This window comes from Loxodonta africana, chromosome 4 (assembly GCF_030014295.1).
Source record: "Loxodonta africana isolate mLoxAfr1 chromosome 4, mLoxAfr1.hap2, whole genome shotgun sequence".
Classification (NCBI taxonomy): Eukaryota; Metazoa; Chordata; class Mammalia; order Proboscidea; family Elephantidae; genus Loxodonta; species Loxodonta africana.
In genome coordinates this window covers 174,311,827-174,333,022 of record NC_087345.1, presented here as the reverse complement: position 1 = coordinate 174,333,022, position 21,196 = coordinate 174,311,827, and the positions used below count along the sequence as shown (strand labels likewise).

At 35.6% G+C, this 21,196-nt stretch overlaps 1 protein-coding gene across 4 annotated transcripts in view; it reads left to right on the top strand.

Moving 5' to 3' along the window:
- The window catches only part of ARHGAP12 (Rho GTPase activating protein 12), a 116,673-nt gene that overhangs the window by 73,871 nt on the left and 21,606 nt on the right, over positions 1–21,196 (top strand). For 3 of the 4 annotated variants that reach the window (XM_064285051.1, XM_064285054.1, XM_064285052.1), the window contains 4 exons: positions 5,477–5,602; positions 9,355–9,429; positions 14,919–14,980; positions 19,119–19,200. In XM_064285051.1, coding sequence (XP_064141121.1) covers positions 5,477–5,602; positions 9,355–9,429; positions 14,919–14,980; positions 19,119–19,200 — 345 coding nt within the window. The remainder of the gene's footprint in view (positions 1–5,476; positions 5,603–9,354; positions 9,430–14,918; positions 14,981–19,118; positions 19,201–21,196) is intronic. The other variant, XM_064285053.1, reaches the window with a different exon arrangement.

The window sequence follows — 21,196 nt, the reverse complement described above, 5'->3', positions numbered from 1 at the left end:
ATAAATCCTTATGGAAGCAGACTGCCACATCTTTCTCCCATGGAGAGGCTGTTGAGTTCGAACCACTGAGCTTTCTGTTAACAGCCAGGCACTTCTAACCACTGCATCACCAGGGTTCCTCCAAATGCAATAAAACCTGTTGCCATCAAGTCGATCCTGACTCATAGCAACTCTATAGGACAGAGTAGAATTACCCCACAGGGTTTCTAAGAAGTACCTGGTGGATTCGAACTGCCGACCTTTTGGTTAGCAGCCGTAGCACTTAACCACTACACCACCAGAGTCTCTCCAGATGTAATACTTAAGTATAAATCTACAAAGATATATATAGGATCTGTATGCTAAAACCCACAAAACACTGATGAAAGAGATCAAAGAAGATCCAACATAGTAAAAATGTCAGTACTTCGCAAATTGATGTATAGATTTAACACAGTTCCTATCCAGATTCCAGTAGGAATTTTTATAGGTATGGACAATATGATTCTGAAATTTATATGGAAAGGCAAAGTAAGTAGAATAGTTAAAACAAACTTGAAGAAGATGAATAAAGTTGGAGGAATCATACTACCTGATGTTGAGAATTAACTGTATAGCTATAGCAATCGAGACGGTGTTGTATTGGCAGAGGAATAGACATACAGATAGTTAGAACAGAGAGTGCAAAATTAGACCGACACAAGCATGCCCAATTGGTTTTTAACAAAGGTTCATAATTCAATGAAGAAAAGATAATTTTTCAACAAATTACTTTGGAACAGTTGGACATCCATGGACCCTTGATCTAAACCTCACCCCTTATTCAAAATGAAATAAAAATAGATTGTAGATCTAAATGTAGAAACAACACCTACAAATCTTCTTAAAAGATTTAAAACATAGGAAAAATCCTTATAGCATACAGATAGGCTTCTTAGACATGACATTGAAAGCACAATCCATAAAAGAAAAAATTGGTAAATTGTATTTTTTGGTTTTTTCACAAGAAAATTTTTTTTCACGAGAGAAACTTCTGATAAATTGCAATTCATTCAAATAATAAACATTTGTTCTGTCAAAGACATTGTCAAGAAAATGAAAAGAGAAGCTCCAGACTAGAAGAACATATTTGCAAATCACATATCCAACAAAGGATTTGTATCCAGAATATATAACAAAAAAAAAATTTTTTTTTAAGCACTCTCAAAATTCAATAAAGAACAAACAAGGATTAAAAAATGGGCCAAGGACTTGAACTGAAACTTTCCTAAAGATGTAAGACTGGCAGATAAGCACATGAGAAGATATTCGATATCATTAGCCATTGAGGAAGCATAAATCAAAGTCCATAATGAGATACTTCTAGAAGGACTTTAAAATAAAAATTAAAAAAAAATTTTTTTTAAATAGTGACAATACCAAATGCAGAGAAACTGGATCTCTCATATACTGGTTGTGGGAATGTGGAATAACTCAGCCAGTCTTGAAAACAGTTTGGCAATTTCTTATAAAGCTAAACACACACTACCCATATGTCTCAGCAATCTCACGTTTGGATATTTGAGAGAAATGCATACTTATAAAAAACCTTACACAAAAGTTCCTAACAGTTTTATTTATATTAGTCAAAACCTGAGAATAACACAAATGTTCTTCAGTGATTGAATGTATAAACACTGATTGAATGGTACATCAACACAGTGAAATACTTTTGATGTTGTCGCTGTTAGGTCCAGTTCGTTCTGACTCTTAGTGACCCTGTGTTCAGCAGAACGAAACACTGCCAGGTCCTGCGCCATCCTCACAGTTGTTGCTGTGTTTGAGCCCATCGTTGGCAACCACTGTGTCAGTCCATCCCGTTGAGGGCCTTTGTCTCTTTTGCTGACCCTCTACTTTACCAAGCATAATGTTCTTCTCCAGGGACTGGTCCCTCCTGACATGTCCAAAATACGTGAGATGAAGTCTTACCATCCTCATTTCTAAGGAGCATTCTTAGCTGTACTTCTTCCAAGACAGATATGTTCATTCTTCTGGCAGTCCATGATGTATTCAGTATTTTTTGCCAGCACCATAATTCAAAGACATCAAATGTTCTTTGGTCTCCCTTACTCATTGCCCAGCTTTCGCATGCATATAAGGTGATTGAAAATACTGTGGCTTGGGTCAGGCACACCTTAGTCCTTAAAGTGACATATTTGCTTAACACTTGAACGACACTTGAAAGCGGTCTATTGCAGCAGATTTGCCCAATGCAATAATGTGTTCTTTTGATTTCTTGCCTCCTGCTTCCATGGGTGTTGCTTTTGAATCCAAGTAAAATGAAATCCTTGACAACTTCAGTATTTTCTCCATTTATCATAATGTTGCTTATTGGTCCAGTTGTGAGAATTTTTGTTTTCTTTATTTTGAAATGTAATCCATTCTGAAGGTTGTGATCTTTGATCATGAATAAGTCCTTCAGATCCTCTTCACTTTCGGCAAGCAAGGTTGTGTCATCTGGATAACCTTATTGAATCTCCCTCTGATCCTGATGCCCCATTCTTCTTCATTTAATCCAGCTTCTTGGATTATTTGCTCACCATACAAATCAGGTAAGCGCTGACACACACCTTTCCTGACTTTACACCATGCAGTATCTCCTTGTTGTGTTTAAATGACTGCCTCTTAGTCTGTGTATATGATTTGCATGAGCACAATTAAGTGTTCTGGAATTCCCATGCTTTCCATAATTTGTTATGATCCATGTAGTCAAATGCCTTTGCATAGTCAGTAAAACACATGTAAACATCTTCCTGGTATTTTCTGCTTTCGGCCAAGAACGTTACTGTACTATGTTACTATTCTTCCTTCAGTACCATCGGTTCTTGATCATATGCTGGCTGCTGAAGTGGTTGAGCTTGGACCAGTTCTTTGTGGTACAGTGACTGTGTATTCCTTCCATCTGTTTTTTGATGCTTCCTGTGTTCAATATTTTACCCATATCATCCTTCGTTAGTGCATCTCAAGGTTTGAAGTTCTTTCAGCTTGAGAAATGCAAAGTGTGTTCTTCCCTTTTGGTTTTCTAACTTCAGGCCTTTGCACATTTTATTATAATACCTTAGTTTGTCTTCTCAAGCCACCCTTGAAATCTTCTGTTTAGCTCTCATAGGTCATGATTTCTTCCATTCGCTTTAGCTCCTCTACGTTCAAGAGCTAGTGTCAGAGTCTGACATCCATTTTGGTCTTTTCTGTCTTTTTAACGGCCTTTTGCATTCTTCATATTTGATGTCCTTCCACAACTCATCTGGTCTTCGGTCATTAGTGTTCAGTGTATCAAATCTGCTCTTGAGTTGGTCTCTAAACTCAGGTGGAATATACTCAAGGTTGTATTTTGGCTCTCATAGACCTGCGCTAGTTTTCTTCAACGTGAACTTGCATATGAGCAATTGATGGTCTGTTCCACAGTCGGCCCTTGGCCTTGTTCTGACTGATGATGTTGAGGCAGTCTGGCCTTCTTCTGATAAATGATACTGAGGCAGTCACTTGAACAGAACAAGAGGATACTGTGTGGTGTAAAGTCAGGAAAGGTGTTAGTCGGTTATATCCTTTCACCATATTTATTCAGTCTATGTGCTGAGCAAATAATCCAAGAAGCTGGACTATATGAAGAAGAACGTGGAATCAGGATTGGAGGAAGACTGATTAACAAGCTGCAGTATGCAGATGACACAACCTTGCTTGCTGAAAGTGAAGAGGACTTGAAGCACTTACTGATAAAGATCAAAGACCACATCCTTCAGTATAGGTAGCACCTAAACATAAAGAAAACAAAAATTCTCACAACTGGACCAGTAAGCAGCATCGCGACAAATGGAGAAAAGACTGAAGTTGTCAAGGATTTCATTTTACTTGGATCCACAGTCAGTGCCCATGGAAGCAGCAGTCAAGAAATCAAAGGACATATTATTGCATTGGGCAAATTTGCTGCAAAAGATGTCTTTAAAGTTTTAAAAAACAAAGATGTCACTTTAAGGACTAAGGTGCACCTGACCCAAACCATGGTGTTTTCAGCCACCTCATATGTATATGAAAGCTGGGGAATGAATAAAGACGATATAAGAAGAATTGATGACTTTGAATTATGGTGCTGGCGAAGAATATTGAATATACCATGAACTGCCAGAAGAATGAACAAATTCGTCTCAGAACAAGTGCAGCCAAAATGCTCGTTAGAAACAAGGATGATGACAAGTCTTTGTCTCAAATACTTGGAACATGTTATCAGGAGGGACCAGTCCTTGAAAAAGGACATCATGCTTGGTAAAGTAGAGGGTCAATGGAAAAGAGGAAGACCCTCAACGAGATATATTGACACAGTGGCTGCAACAGTAGGCTCAAGCATAAAAACAATTTTGAGGGTGACACAGGACTGGGCAGTGTTTTGTTCAGTTATACATAGGGTCTTGCGCAAAGTGGCTGGTGGGTTCAGTTGCCGACCTTTTTGTTAGTTGCCAAGTGCCTAACCACTGTGACACCAATGTTCCTATTAAAAGAAAAACGCCCCCCCCCCCCCAATTATAATTATGTTGACATTATTATCAGGACAGTTGAGATCTGGCTTTTTGGGGAGGTGGGCAGATGTTAGGCATCCTTTGGTTGCAGCTGAAGAAAGTATCCCTTAAGAATGTTAATTTTCTTTCATCATTTTCTTATAATTTATTACTTGCAGTTTATTTAAATTGCCTGTATAAAACAACAGAACTCTTAAGACCTTACATTTCTAAAGTGTTTTTTTCTTGGTAATCTATGTGGTATTTCAAATACATGTGGTGTAATACCTCATTGATAATGTGTTTTTAATTTTATATATAATTTTCTTAGCAGTGATCACCTATCTTTTGTACACAACTGATATATTCAGGATTGGCATTTAAACTATACCATCTCTACCTTTGGCCTGCTTATATTTTACCAAATTCAGTAGTTATGTTGGCCTATAAATGAAAGCAATGCCAAGAACAAAACAACAGCAAAAAAACCCTTAAATATAAGAGTACTGTGTTTATGTAGGTGTTATTTTTAAAACCTAAAAAAAAAAAAAAAAAATGTACATTTTAGAAGTAGAAGGAAACTTAAAAAATTAATTTATCTAATGACCTCATTTTATAAGTTAGGATAGCTAAAAAGTGCCATCGACTGTCAGTGCATTCGATGGCACTTTTTATACTTTGTTTAATCCTTGTAGCAACTCTTCAAGAGGATATTTCTGTTTTATATAGTTGAGGAAACTTAGAGTTAAGGAGATTAAATACTTTGTCAAAGATAACACCAAGTTGGTACCTAAAACCAAAATATATGATCTTTTCAATTGTGCAACAGTGCTTGTCAAAGATGAGAAAACTTAGACCAGAAAACTTGTAGTAGTATAATATGATAAACCTTTTGAAACTCTTGTGTTATCATGTTAAAGTTTCACTTTTGTTTCTGTTATTTATGAGGTATATTTTGTTTTCTTTAGTATAATGCTTCATCTCAGCAGCAAAGAGAAATAATTAAAAGTAGGAGCCTGGACAGGCGGCTGCAAGAACCAATAGTGTTAACAAAGTGGAGACACAGCACCATTGTGTTAGACACCAATGACAAGGTAGGACTTTTCTGGAAAATTTGTTGAGAATTTTGGCAAGTTCTTTGCACATTATATTGTGTAGTGAATTGTAGCCATTTGTACTAGTACTAGTAAATCCCATTTCACGTGGTGTTTCTGTTGTTAAATATGGTTAGTTCTCAGCTAAAATATTTTATTTCTTTTAAACCAACTGAAGTTTTGATTTCCTTATGTGCTAAAATGTAACTGCATCATGTATTTTCCCCTTAGCAGAATCTCATACCTTGGTAGTTACCCTTTTATTGTCTTTAGCATCAATTTGTCATGGAGTGGGTTTTGAAGTTTTTTGCCTTTTTTTTTTTTTTTCCATACAATGGACTGGGCTATCTGTGGCTTAGTGATGTGTACACATTGATAGATTTGAGTCTAGTAGGTGACAGTTTTTTTTTTCTTTTTGCTTACAGTATTTAAAAGTCACGTTTCCGTTACCTTGTTTGTCTTCAATCTCTAGGAGGTTTTGTAGTTAAGACATTTATTTTCCCCATCCCAGAGAAGATTAGAATCTTTACTCCCTGTCTTCCCGTAAATGCCCTTTCAGCCACCTACAAAAATAATCAAAGATAAATGACCCTCTGCATAAAGTGCTTTTATCAATCTGAGAAATAATGCTCTCTTTTTCAAATAAGGAATAAATTTTGATGCAAACATCAGAATGGAAAGGCCGTAAGCTCTTACCCATCTTAGAAGTTGTATCTTTAAATGTGGCTTCATTTTGAGAATGGCGTGGAAAATTAGTGTGAATTTGCAGAATGGCTCCATGTCAGGCATACTGATGTTAAAAGTGAAGGTGGTATCACCCCAAAATGAAGTAAGTTGTTTCAAAAAGATATTTGTCATTCAAGACGCTTTTGTACTATCGGTCCTCTCTTTTAGCATAATTAACAGATTTCATGCATTTTTAGGTATTTTAGTGAAAACAAAATGAACTCCCCTAAGTCATACTTCCCTAAGTTTGAATACTTTCAGTCTTAAATCCCTTTATAAATTATCTCAACTGACCGGTCAAAACAAGTGTAGTTTCCTAAATACTGCAAGTTGACTATAAAGTTGGTCTTTGTTAGATTAAAAGATAGACTTTTGTGGAGCTGTATAAATAATCTACATCAATTTATGTTTATAAGATGGACTAATAGCACAACAATGAAAGTAGTATACCAGTTTCTAGTTTGTTTCATAAGGTTGTTATGTAGTTGAGTACGGAAGGCATATACAAAGAGTGTGCAATTGCTTGAAAAAAATGTTAGCATTGAGATTAATCTGGGTAGGTAAGGTTCCTAGAGATTTTTAGTAGAAAAATTCACTTAACATCAAGAACCAGATTTCAATTTGGCGTATATAGAAAGCTCCTAAATACCGTATGTAGTGCTCTAGGGCAAAAGCCATTGTCAGAGAAACTGCACTGTTCTTAGTATTAGAATAAGGATGGTAAGTTTGGTGATGTGGATTTAACATTGCTTACTCCTTTTCAGTCTCTCTTGAGACTCATTTTCAACCTATTGCTTAGATTAACTTGGCGTGAAATTCTTATTACCTTTTTTTTTTTTTGTCTAATTATCCCAGAATTGTGAGAACATGATTTTCTTGAGACTAGAGATTTACTTATTTTGGTAGGAATGTCTTCTTTTTTTTTTTTTTTTTCATTTTACTCCGTGTAAATGGATTTATAGGTAATTGCTTTACCAAGTAAACTTTTCTATTTATTTTCATCACCTAGAATATACTTTCTTAAGAAAGGATACCTGCAGTCTTTGAGGCTATGAAATAGGGACTATACTGGAACAAACTAGCTGAATAATGTATAAGGGGCAAAGCGTGTATAACGTGAAAGTAAGGCAAAGAAACCTAGTGCCGTATAGCAAATGCTGTGATGGCATAGGTCCTCCTCATTCAGTTGCCAGATAACCTTGGAGGAGGTAAGTGTGTGTGTGTCTGTGTGTGTGTACATGAGGGTGCATTTGTCTGTTTATGCCTGTTCATGGTTTATATGACGACTAATTTATAGATATATAAGATATATTTACATAGTCATATATATTTATAAATGTATATAAGTACATAAATGCAAAATTATTTCTTGTTTCTAATTATATATAAATTACTACTCCATTTGATGTGGTTTATATTTCTACAGGACTAATAATGCTATGAAAAATAAATCATAATTTTATTCAATTACTTTGTAGTTGTAGATCATCAAGTCTTTCCTCTTTTTCTCAGACTGTTTTAATTAGTTAAACCCTCTTTTGGAATTCAAGAAATTGAAAAAGGAAGCATCTGAAACTGTCAGAAATGAGGCTAAATGGAGTTTTCAGCCCTGGTGGTGCTACAGTGAATCAGCACTCGGCTGCTAACCGGAAGGTTGGCGGCTTGAACCTACCAGCTGCTCTGCAGGAGAAAGACCTGGCAAGCTACTCCTGTAAAATTTACAGCCTAGGAAGCTCTGAGGGCAACTCTGCCCTGTCTCGTCGGGTCGCTGTGAGTCAGAATTCACTCGACAGCACACGACAATAGCAAATGGTGATTTGGACATGAAGTTTCATTTCTTTTTATAAAGATATTTTTGTATGACTTTAATATTTCATTAATAGTATAGGCCTTGGATATTTTATTTGTAAGCTTGTCCCTTCAAGGGTTTTTTCTGTAAACTTATTGTTACCTAGCTAGAGTTTCTGTTTTATAAATGGTATGGCACTGGGTATGGAATATACAACTGAAGACTATTTTTCAGATGAATAAATGTTGAGGTAAAGTTTTTTGCATTGTTATTTAAAAGAAACTTCCATGTTTGTGGACTGTACCTTCTGTAGTTCCATAAGCATAGAAAACAAGAATGATACAGATAAGGAGATGAATGTTCAAATGAATTATTTGGTTTTTATTGGAAAATCAATAACAGATATTGGCATATGATTTCTTTATCATCTTTTCCTGAAATTATTCAAAGCATCGAGGGGAATGGAGGAAATTTAAATGGTGCTAGGCTGTTGGTACCAAAACAATGTTTTTTCAGTGTTATCTTCCATGAAATAGTCCTTTAAACATTTATAGTAGAAATGATATGCCATGTGTTAATTTTGATGATGAAGAATTGCTCAAAAACACACATTATTCATTTGCTCTTATAATATGCTTATAGGATTAGATGTAAAAAAAATTTTTTAATAATCCTTAAATCTGAGGTTTCTTTCTTGCATATTTTGTTAATTTCTAGTCATTGGAAAGTTAGCTATAAATTATGTTTCATATTAATAATAGTTTAATTACTTATATAGCAGTTAAGTTCTCCTTCTGGCAATTGCGAAGTAATTTCTATGACTGTTCCTTACTTAATCCTGGGTATTCATATCTACCTTACCAAGAGCAAGTTAGTATGGTGACTTAAATATTTATTTACGAGTGCTTAGATTTTACCTATTTTAAATACGGTTGATTCAGACTGCAGTAACATCATGATTTTAAAACAACGTGTGTAATGTCTTTTGAATTACTGTATAATTCTATATGCAGTGCTTAACCATAAATGGTATAAAGTATACCATATTTCATAAACTTTTTTATAACATCTGTATTTTTCAAATTAACGCCATATTAATTTCTAAGCTCAATGTGGAAGGAAAATAATGAAGAAAAAGTTTTTCTTCACTTCCCCATATTAAGCCCTCTCACTGTGAGTAGAGGGAGAAATATAATTAATAAAATAGAGTAACGTTTTCATTACTTATTTCTTGTAGGAATCTCCAACTGCCTCAAAACCCTGCTTTCCTGAAAATGAGTCTTCTCCCTCTTCACCAAAGCACCAAGATACAGTTAGTATAATAGAAGTGTATAGTATAATATAGTCCAGTTATTTCAATCAGTTTCAATAGATTTTCTCTAATGTAATGTTTAAATATTTCTTGGGCTTCTATAAAAGTTCATTTTTTTTTAAATCACAGTTATAATAGGCTTAAATTGAGAATCATATTTCATTTTTAAAAGACCCTTGCCCTCTCTGTTCTGGTGGCATAGTAGTTAAGTGCTATGGCTGCTAACCAAAAGGCTGGCAGTTTGAATCCACCAGGCGCTCCTTGGAAACTGTACGGGGCAGTTCTACTCTTGTCTTACAGAATTACTATGAGTCGGAATCGACTTGACGGCAACGGGTTTGGTTTTATTTTTTTAGCTTCCAGGTAGTCTTCTGGTTCTTACTCAGTTAAAACAAGAAGATATTCTTTTCCCCCTTTCTTTGATTTAAAGCCTGGTTGGTGGTAAGGCTTAGTGATAAGAAAAGGAAGCTACAAATTTAGAAGTGAAAATAATACCATAACCAGTGTTAGCTGTCTGATGTTACCTTAAAAATCTCTGCAAATTGCCTAGCTACCTCTTCAATATCTTCTAATCAAACCAGATTTAAAAATCCGTCCATTAATATAAATTATACTAATGTTTTCTTATGTTTTATTGCCAATTTTCAAATACATTATTGTTATTTTTCATAGGCCTTTCAAATCCTTTTTGGAAATAGGCAGGGTATCCATATTTTTGAAAGTCAGTAATATACTTCTTCACAATATGGCTACAATGTGAATTAAATAGGCTTTCGTGAGTTGATACAAGAACCTAATCCCTGTTAGTCACAATGCGTCTATGAGAATATGCATTTTGAAGTTCCTGATTGACACAGTGGCCAAAACAATGGACTCAGACATAGCAACGATCATGAGGACCAGGCAGTGTTTCATTCTCTTCTACATAAGGTCACTCTGAGTTGGAGCGCCTTGAAGACAGCTAATAATAACAACAATTACTGAGTACTGAATAAAGTTTTAGAGTATGTAATTTGGAAATTTGAGCTTTTAACTCTGTATTTGCAATTGTGTTATTAAAATGCATTGTCAATTTTGGAGAAAAGTAGATTCTAACGCTTACTTTAACAAGAAACAAATTCACTAATTTCTTTTCATTGAATATTACTATCCTAAAGCCTTTTTCTATTGTAAAAAATACATATAACACCATATTGCCAATTCAACATTTCTCAGGTGTACAATTTAGTGATGTTGGTTACGTTACCATGTTTTGCAACCAGCGCCCGTAATGGCTGCCAAATTTCCCAGCACCATGAACAGAAACTCACTGCCTAATGGCTTTTTCAAAAATAAGATCTAATGTAATACTTTTATAACACTGACTTTTAATTTTTTTTTTTTAGATAAAATTCATGTAACATGAAATTAATCATTTTAAAGTGTATAATTCCGTGGCATTTAGTGCCTTCACAGTGCGGTCCAGCCATCACCTCTAGTTAGTTCTAAGACATTTTCATCACCCCGGCAGGAAACCCCGTACCCATTAAACAGTAACTCTCCACACCTGCCTCAACCCGCCCCTGGCAATCACTTTGTGTTTCTGTGGGTTTGCCTATTCTGGGTGTGTTGCCACACTGATTCTTTTTAACGCTGTATCATTGCACACGTTTACTTGTTCTGTATAAAAAGAATCTCAATTAGTACATGATTATACCATGGTATACCGGGCAGTGTTTCGTTCTGTTGTGCATAGGGTCGCTGTGAGTCGGAACCGACTCGGTGGCACCTAACAACAACATATCATGATTAACTGAAGATAAGGATTTTGATCAGCTTTATTGATTTTGGTATGTAATAGTTGTTAGCCTAAATTGGAAAATGTCTATTAAATGTGATTGCAAGCTTGATGAGTAGAAATTGTGGACTCTGCAAAGTGATTATGAAAGTGAAACTGACGTTTTCCTCCGATTAATAGAATTGAAATTTTTTTGTTTTTTATTGTCTAATAGGATGGTATTACTCTAATCTTTTTGGTCAAAACTTAACCATAGTTTTCTTTCTTACTTAATAGCTAGTCCTTATTATTTTACACCTTTCTGCTTATTTTTAGTATAAAGTTTCCTTTGTAGTGTTAAAATATATTTAGAATAAGAAATTTTCTTGTGTGAATTTCCCTATTTCTGTGAGATATAGTAAGATATTTTTATGAAGCTATCTTAATAAGCAATAGAAAAAAATGAATTCTGAATCATATTAAGTAGATAAACCAAATACTATGAAATAATAATCAGTCTAAATCTTTTTCCCAAATCTTGCATCTGTATTACCATTACCAGTTCCGTTCAAGTCAAGTTTGACTCATGACGACCCCATTTATGTCAGAGAACTGTGCTCCTTAGGGTTTTCAGTAGCTAATTTTTCAGAGATAGATCTCCAGGCCTTTTTTCTGAGATGCCTCTGGGTTGACTCAGACTTTCAACTTTTTGATTAGCCCATTTGCACTGCCCAGGGGCTCCCTTGTCTGCATATCCATATCCATATTATCCATTGCCTCCTCAGTACTTTTATGTCAAAATAAAAAACGTGGGTGGTTAAAACATGAAGTTTTATTTTTCTGCCCCCAGCCTTCTCTTATATTTCTCGCTTGTGATAGTACTGTTAATTTGTTGGTTAATTCATTCAACAAATATGTATGGAGAACCAGCCGCATGTTAGATGCAGTTCTAGGCACTGGTCATACGTTGATGAACACAACAGATGGGGTCCCAACGTAGAGCCTCATGGAGTTGACAATGAATGAGTAATTAATACGTAATTACACTTTGTATCCTGAGCAATGAAGGAAATGAACTGGAGCAGTAATAGAGAATAATGGGAAGGAGGAAGAACATCTACTTAGGTGGTCAGGGAAAGCTTTCTCTAAAAAGTAACGTTATAGCTGAGATACCACCATCTACCATGTTGCTCAAGCTTGGGAGTTTTCTTCAAATCTTTCCTGTTATCCTCACGTCCAGTCCCTGTGCATTCTAACTTCTGAATGTCGAACGTGGCCCTTCTTCACTCTCCCACTGACTGACCTATTCAGGCTTTCACCATCTCTTAAACGTTAATTGTTAGAACAGTCTTCTAGTTGGTTCCCAGTCTTACCACCCTTTTTTTGTTCATTCTTTATTTTTTTCACTGCTGCTTAAGCCCCTTCAGGATATAAAACAAACCCAACCCCCTCCTTAGTGTGTTATACAAGATACTCCTCCCACCCTTTACCCCATACTCATTTCTTGACATTTCTTCACTTCATCCCTTATTTTAATTGAAAGGGAGCTTAAAGTGTCTCAAATATGATATGTTCTGTCTGGTTTCTGTGCTTTTATAATGCCTGTTTTTCATCTCCTACTGTCCGTTCTGTCCTTTTTGCATCTAACTCAGACTCCTTAGCTCAGGTGTCACCTTCTCCAGGGAGCCTTCTCTGATTCCTTTCTTTTCCTCCCGGATTGAGTTAGGTTCTCTCTTTCCCTGGTTAAGTTAGGTACACGTAGTTACATATACATACTTTTCTCATAGCACTTACCACGTTGTATGGCAATTGTTTCCTATATTTGTGCTTTGGAATGTAGCCAATTTTGTTCTTATTTTATGTTCAAGTTAGAGTACTTAATACTGAAAGCATTGGTATTTTGCGCTTGATGCCTGTGAGGGTTTGGTGAAATTTCTGGACCCTTTCCTTGAATGATGCGTACATATGCACAGTTTTGTACCAGTTCCAGGCCATTCATTACTCAGTCTGTTCTCCTCGGGCTGTCTGTCAGTACTGCTACTCCATCCATTTGTCTTCCTGATTCAACCTCTGTATTTCCTGCCTCCTTTTCTTTACTCTGCACAATCCTAGCTTTGGCATTTTTAATGGATTCATTCTCACCTCTCTGCCCTTCTAATTCCTGTGCTTCCCAGCTCAGATAACCAGTGCCCACCCACTGAGATTAATGTTGGTACTTAGTTCCCACGTCTTGGAAAGATATTTCCCTCTGCTTCTGACAAGGGTAGTAAATTGAGAGTGTTCCTTAATATCCTGTATATACTTACGACTGTGTAATTGTTACAAAAGCACCAGAGAGCTCTTATGATAAGAATCACACTTGAATATATCTGAGATCTAACCTATGCTTTATGAATAAATTACAGTAAAATTTTATATGGATATTCCCCAAGTTTCCAATAAGCCAAAAATGTGAATGAACACTAGAGTTTTGTCGGCTCTGTCTATAACCGTGAGCTTTTATCAGACCAGGCAGAATGTTCAAATATTGTTGTTGTTAGATGCCGTTGAGTTGATTTCAACTCATAGTGACCCTGTGTACAACGGAAGTAAACATTACCCTGTCCTGTGCCATCCTTAAACAGTCACTGGTATGCTTGAGCTCATCGTTGACGCCACTGTATCAGCCCATCTTGTTGAGGGTTTTCCTCTCTTTTGCTGACCCTCCACTTTTTCAAACATTACCTTTTAGGTATTACTGAAAAAATATTCAATATTATTTTTGTCTCCCATGTAAGAAAGATTTATTTTTTCTAAAATGCTCTGAAGAAAATAGTTGAGAAATTAAGTAGTCAGAGAAATTCTGAATTGGGGATTTGTGTTTCTGTTTTTGTGTGTGTATGTATGTGTGTGTATGTGTGTTTCAGTTGAAGTAAATTTTACTGTGTGTCATGTTCATACAATGCTTAATAATGTTGATGATTACTTATAGGCACCAACTCATTTTGATTAAATTCATTTGAATATAGGAAACTAAAAACAATGGTAAAATGCTTCTAGTTCAATATGGAAGAATTTTAAGATAACATTTACTTCAGTACAGTGGCATTCACCTTCATGGGGTTTGATGATAAAGCTTATATTACTGTTTTTGACATTAGCTGGCTAGTGAATCCAGTTTGTCCAGAGCCCAACTCACCATTGATAATATGTCCAATGAAGCACATACTGAGTTTTCTATGCCACAGTGAAGCCAGTTCTATGTGTAGACCAGTTATATTTGAGTAATTCATAAAATACAGTAGCTGCATTTGTTTTACCTAGTTATTTTCACATTCTGACACTGTGAATTAGTATATTATTTTCAGACTGTATCGTTGCAGAATTACCACAAAATAAATACCATAATTCCTTTTTTGTGATCTTTGTCTTTGAACAGGAACACAGATATTTCTCCCGTGCTGACTCGTAGCTTTCATGCAGAGATCTGATTTGTTAGAAGAATACCTGATGGCCCTTGTGACTTAAGGAGAAGAGAAAGTGTTTAATTATAAAATTACTGAAAATAACTTTACAGAAGCATTAGAAAATTATATTCTTAATATATTCAGAACTAATTACATTACATACTGACTAATCTTTTCCTTTAAGCTAGTTTTTAGAGTACCAGATGATTTTGATTCAGTCATATATAAGAACCTGGACCTCATTGTCTGTATGAATGATGTATAAATGGTACTATTCTGTTCCATAGGGTCAAGAGAAATATGGATTATTAAATGTAACAAAAATTACTGAAAATGGTAAAAAGGTTCGGTAAGTACAACCACCATTAATGTTCTTACGTTCCATCTGATTAGAATAATATAAATTATTAATGTAATTATATTTAGTAGAAACATTAACAAGGTGCTGGGCGTGGCCACAAAGGCTGCGGAGCATCCCTTCAGTGGCCTCTGGGAAGCTGGGCTGTGCTGCTCTGTGCCCTCTGCTCCCTCCTGCTGGCTGGGTATTGCATCCAGCTGCCATGCAGGCTGGCCGCCTCTGTGGCCATGCCCTCCAGGCAGATGCGCAGGCAGCACCGAGCCACTGGGCTCCTGCCTGTTCTGGTTTCCCAACTCTTGTGTGTCCTGAGGCCCTGCAGCTCAAAACTGCTGTGGGGTAAGACGGGAAGAAAGTGGCATCAGAGAGGGTGTTTGGAAGAAATGCAGCAAGTTTAATGACATCCCAAAGTGAGCCAACCTGGGCGTGAAGCCTCCACCTCAGTGGAGCCAGGTACATAGCCAGGCTCCCAGCGCTCTTGAGGGAAGCCCTGAGCCTCGGTGATTCACCAGGCCCATGAAGGCAGGGCTTGCAGAGGTGGGAGTGGAGCCCTGGAGGCGGCTCTGCGAGGGAAGCTCTGATCCAGCACAGGAAGAAGGTGCAATGGTTAAGCCGTGGGCCCTCCAGTCACACTGCCCGGTTTTATTCAGCTTTGTCTCCTCCAAGCCTCCTCCTCCACAGAAGAGTGATCCATAACTGGGTCCGTCACAGTGATGAGAACATCAGTAAATCTTAGCTGTTATTATTTCTACAGTCATATTTTCTAAATAAAGAAATCAGACAAATGGATGTTCTCATAACAACAACAACAAAAAAAATCCTCCATTTTCACATAATGCTGAGTTTTGCATAATGACCTGGGCTTTGAATCCTAACCATGTCAGTAAGTGAGGAGTAGGTGTATTTGCACTGTTGTTGTGTGCCATTGAGTCCATTCCGTCTCAAAGTGACCTTATATGACAGAGTAGAACTGCCCCATAGGGTTTCCTAGGTTGAAATCTTTATGGGAGCAGATCTCCAGGTCTTTTCTCCCGCAGAGGCACTGGGTGGGTTCAGACCGGTGACCTTTTGGTTAGCAGCTGAGTGGCTAACCATTGCACCACTAGGGCTCCTCCTATTTGTACTTCATAGCCCCGAAAGGAAGAAAGAAAAATACCCAATTTTACAAGTGAATTCTACCAAGGAATAATTTAAGGAACAGATAATTACAGTGTTTGTAAAGATACTTCAGGGCACTGAAAAGAAAAACTCCCAGCTATCAAAATCTGGCAAAAATAGTTCACTTGAAGCAAACCCCAAAGACCCTGCTATGTATAAATATTAAAACTTGTGCAACAAACTTATCTCAATTTTGACTATGAAATCATAACATTTCCGTAAAAATCATAATTAAAATTTTAGGAAGCCGAATATAACTGAAAAAAATACATGGCCAAGTGGACTTTGAGGGATATGAAGAGGAGTTAGTATTAGGATATCTATTGTTATAAATTACTCTATCATTAAAAGAGAATAATCTTACGATCAGTTTCATAGATGTTCAATAGGTTTTTGAGAAAATTTATCATCCATCCTTAATAAAAATGCTGAATAATATATGAATAGAAGGACATTCCCTTAAAATGATAAAATATATGTATATTAAAAAAAGCCATTGCCATTGAGTTGATTCCAACTCATAGTGACTCTACAGGACAGGGTAGAACTGCCCCATGAAGTTTCCAAGGAGCGCCTGGTGGATTAGAACTGCCGACCTTTTGGTTAGCAGCTGTAGCTCTTAACCATTATGCCACCAGTGTTCCTGATAAAATATATATGACACACAAAAGCTTTCTGGTTGTGTTATTTTGTAGTTTTACTTTATTGTAGCCAGAGAACTTTATCTACGTCATCTTTCTACTCGTTGGACTTGTGTCATTTAAAGTTTGAACAAAATCAGTAGAAGCTGATTCAGAAAATTAAAAACAAGAAGTAGAAATATGCTAATTTAAATATCTTTCATAGTAGGGAGTCAGTTGATGCATCTAAAAATAGAATATTAAGGATAAATACAAATTTACAAATAAAAATGCAGTTTTCCCAAAATACCTTAAGAGAGTCACACAAAATGAAGAAAATAATAGTACAGCAAAATGATGACAGAACATGCATGAAATATGCCTATCACATTAATATCAATAAATGTAAATGGACTGTGCTCATTTATTGAAAGAAAAAGGCACTCACACTGAAGCACAAAGCAAAACTTACCTAAGTATTACATGCAAAGGAACACTTTAAAAAATGATTTGGGGGCGGCGATGGGCAGGGGGAGGATGTGTCAAAGGTATAAGCAGTAAAGCAGGAATAGGGATCTTAAAAGCAGAGTTCCGGGGGGAAACATTAAGCATCACAAAGATGGGCCCTTGAAAATGATAGAACATTATGGATAAATGTACAATAAAGATCTCATATTAGGAATAGCCATTCACCAAATAAAGTAGTATTAACAACTATAAGCAAAAACTACAGGGAATAAAAGGAAAAACGAATTTATTAGTAGTACACGTCCTTTCACTATAGCTAGTATGTAAATTAAAATAAATGAGGTTTTCTTAAAGATGCATTTTGATTCCTAAGAAGGAAAAGAATAATTAGAAAAGTCTAATTAGTTGTATTATTAATCCATGGAATCCAAGTAGCTACAGAAAGTAATAAAATAATAAAGGAGGTGTAATTGATAGATTCTGTGTTCTGAAAACATAAAATAAACCCCGTTTAGTGTGCCTGTAGAGCTTTCACAGAACTGGCTGTGTGTTTGGCTAGAAGGTGGTAATTCTTGGTAAATTCCTGTAGTACACAGATTTGACATTCATTTTACCTCCCAGCAACTCAATCTCTTTATAATTTTATTTTTCTATTTTCAAAAACACTGTTCCACGTCTGCTGTTTGAAAAGTACTTTGCTAGGCCTGAGACAAGGAGCGCTAGTGGCATGGTGGTTAAGCACTTGGCTGCTGAGAGGTTGGTGGTTCAAACCACTAGCCACTCCATGGGAGAAAAGACCTGATCTGCTCCCGTAAAGATTTCAGCCTAGGAAACCCTATGGGGCAGTTTTGCTCTGTCCTATAAGGTCACTATGGGTCGGAATCGACTCAGCAGTACAATAACAACAGCAGGCATGAAGTAGATATAAAAATAAATAAAACACTGCTTCTCCCTTTAAATATTTACAACGCAGTTGGAGAGTAACATTTAAGCAAAAATCTCTAATATAGAAAAATGGAAAAAGAAGGGGAAAATTGAGTGGAGTCTGAGTACACTAAGCAGCTTCAGTACTCTGTATAGGATCACTGATAATGGCATATTGGATATGAGTCTTGTCTGCATATCTGGAGATAGGACCGTAGATAAATAGAAGATTTCTCTAAAAGTTCCATATTAACATTGATTACTTCTAGAGTGTGGATTAAAGGAAAAGAAATGGGAGCCTTTTCTTGACGTGTTTCTATACTCAGTTTTTATATTTGTTGATTTTGTAATTTAGGAAAAACACAAAAAACCTCATTTTAATAAAGATAATTTCAGTGGTCAATCAATGTGTAATTTATTGTATACTTACAATGTACCTAGTGTCGGTTACCTACTTAGTGCAGCCCTTTTAGGAGGGGGGAGGAAGCCAAAAAATATAATCTAAATATATCTAAAGAATTGGGTGAGGTCAGGATTTTGTCTAATTTTTAATCATGAATAATAATTCTTGCCAAATAGAGTGTTCAATTTGTGTTAGTCTAAATTAGTGTCCTTGATCACTAATGTGCTGAATTAGTCTCCTGTTTTGTTTTTTTTTTTTTAACATATTAAGGTATATCATTTATAGCTATTCTGATAATCTTATCTCTGTATTGTTCATAGCTATTCTGATAGCTTGTCTCTGTAATTCCATTTGTTCAGGGACCTTCGTGGTCAGTTTGGGACCATAAAATGATTATTTCCATTAGCCTTCTATCCCCAACAAAACCAATTAGAATGTCAGTTAATGACTGTAAATTGTGTGTCACACTGATAACAGTAGCTAAGTAGGTACTTAATTTTTTAATTTGGTTGGAAGAACTGGTTGGTGGGGCTTTAATTGGTTGTCTTTATAATTACAGAAAGAACTGGTTGTCTTCTTGGGCAGTGTTGCAGGGTTCATCTTTACTTTTTACCAAAACTCAAGGAAGTAGCACAAGTTGGGTAAGTATTTCTTCTCTTTGGAGGCTTTATGTATTTAAATTATTTGAATTTCAGAAAGTAATTTCCAGAGTACTAACTATAGAGCTTTTTTTAACTATAGAGCTAGCATGTAAATAAAAATAAATGAAGTTTTCTTAAGGATGCATTTTGAGGCATAAGAAGGAGAGAACAAATTAGAAAAGTCTAAAATCAACAAATTCTGTTTTATCCACTGAATTGAAAATTAGGGTTCAACGCTTGAGCATTATAGAATAAATACACTTCTTGATTCATTGTCAGGATATTAAAGCTTTACTGTGTTTGTGACTCTGCTGTATCAGATATGTAGTCAGAAAATTAACAATAATGTGGCAGGCTCCACCTTGAATTGTGATCTGACCCCTTGGATACTAGTCAGTGATTCAGGTGTCAATGAAACTTCTTTTTTGTGTTATTGCTATCATTTCTCCCCAGTTATTGTAATACCAGTCTTAAAAATTATACTTTGGTGCATATCATAATAACTAATACTTTTAGAATGCATAATATGTGTCAGTACTATTTTAAGTACAGAAGATTATGTGTATAATGATGAACAACTCTAGGGTAGGTACTGTTTATCATTCCCTCTTTTTATAGATGAGAAAATAAGGTATAAAACAGTTAAGTTGCTCAAGGTCTTACAGTTCCTAAGTGTCAAATCTGGGTTTAGAACTTAGGTATTTTGGCCCCAGAGTCCATTTCTGCACAGTTCTAGAATTGTTCAGGAATAGAGTTTGAAGTGTTAATGACTTAAAGAATATTTAAAATGAAATTAATTTTAATGTTTGGTCTGCTTTATATCCTATCGTAACCAATATATTTTTACAATTAGAGTTTTTTTTTTTTTTTAATTAATAGGACCTAAAAAATTTTAATAGGACTTACAGACCGTGTGTGAGATGAAGGAGAAATCCATTTATAACATTCAATTAAATTTTAGTCATCTACATTTATAACGCAGCCATGTAGCATTGTTCTACACCACAAATGCCAAAGTACGGTAGTCCTCAGATGGCAGCCTAAAAATCCACATGTATTGAGCATGAGTGTGAACATTCTAGAACATTTCTTCCGTTCTGTTTGACTAATTCTTTACTCTCTGTTCAGTCAGTAGAGTGGAAATGACCTCTGAAATGCTTTCCAAATTAAAAGAATTGAAAATTTGTTTGACTTAAATTGATAATTATGTTTTTCTCCTTTTCCCCTGAGGTAAAGCATATGGTTCTTTTTTGTTTGTTAATGCTTTTTTAGAAGACAATGTAATTATTTCTTCCTTTCTACTTATGGTTCAAGTTTTATTTGAAATTGAGTGAAGAAAAAGATTAGAGAAGCAATTAGAGATTAGTAATGAAAAAGTACCTGTAGAAAGCTGGACAGTGGTCATTTGTTTGATAATTACTGTTGTATAAAGATTAAAGACTGTGATATGCACAGACAGAGCACATAGAGAAGTGTAGTCAGTGGGGTAGACAGGTTTGTATGTGATTTAAACAACATTTAAAAAAATTTAAAGTTGTTCGGCTAATAACCCCGCCTGCAGTCGTCAGTACAGGATAGTTGCGTCTTATTTAAGATTTTCACTCTTGAAGACCTTACAGAATGCAGAACTCATAATTAAAACTAATCCTGACAAAGGGTGTGAGGGTTTTTTTTTTTAATCAGCTGAAGTGTGTTACCATTTGTTAATAGTGGGAACAGTTTTTAAAATTTACTGAGCCAACTCTGAAGCTGTAGAATTCTTAATGGTTTTTAAAATTTAGGGATTTACTATTTGAATTTTTTTGTACTTAAATGAAATTTTATTAGTATTTTTGTATTGGATCATTTCAGATTGACATATTAAATAGAGTCACACTGTGTTTTCTAGACTCTGAAAAGGCTAAACAGATGTAGGATGTGATAAAATGCTTGATTATGCATTCAATTCTTGATTTTTATTCTTTGACAAATTTTAAAACCTTATTCTGGCTTGTTT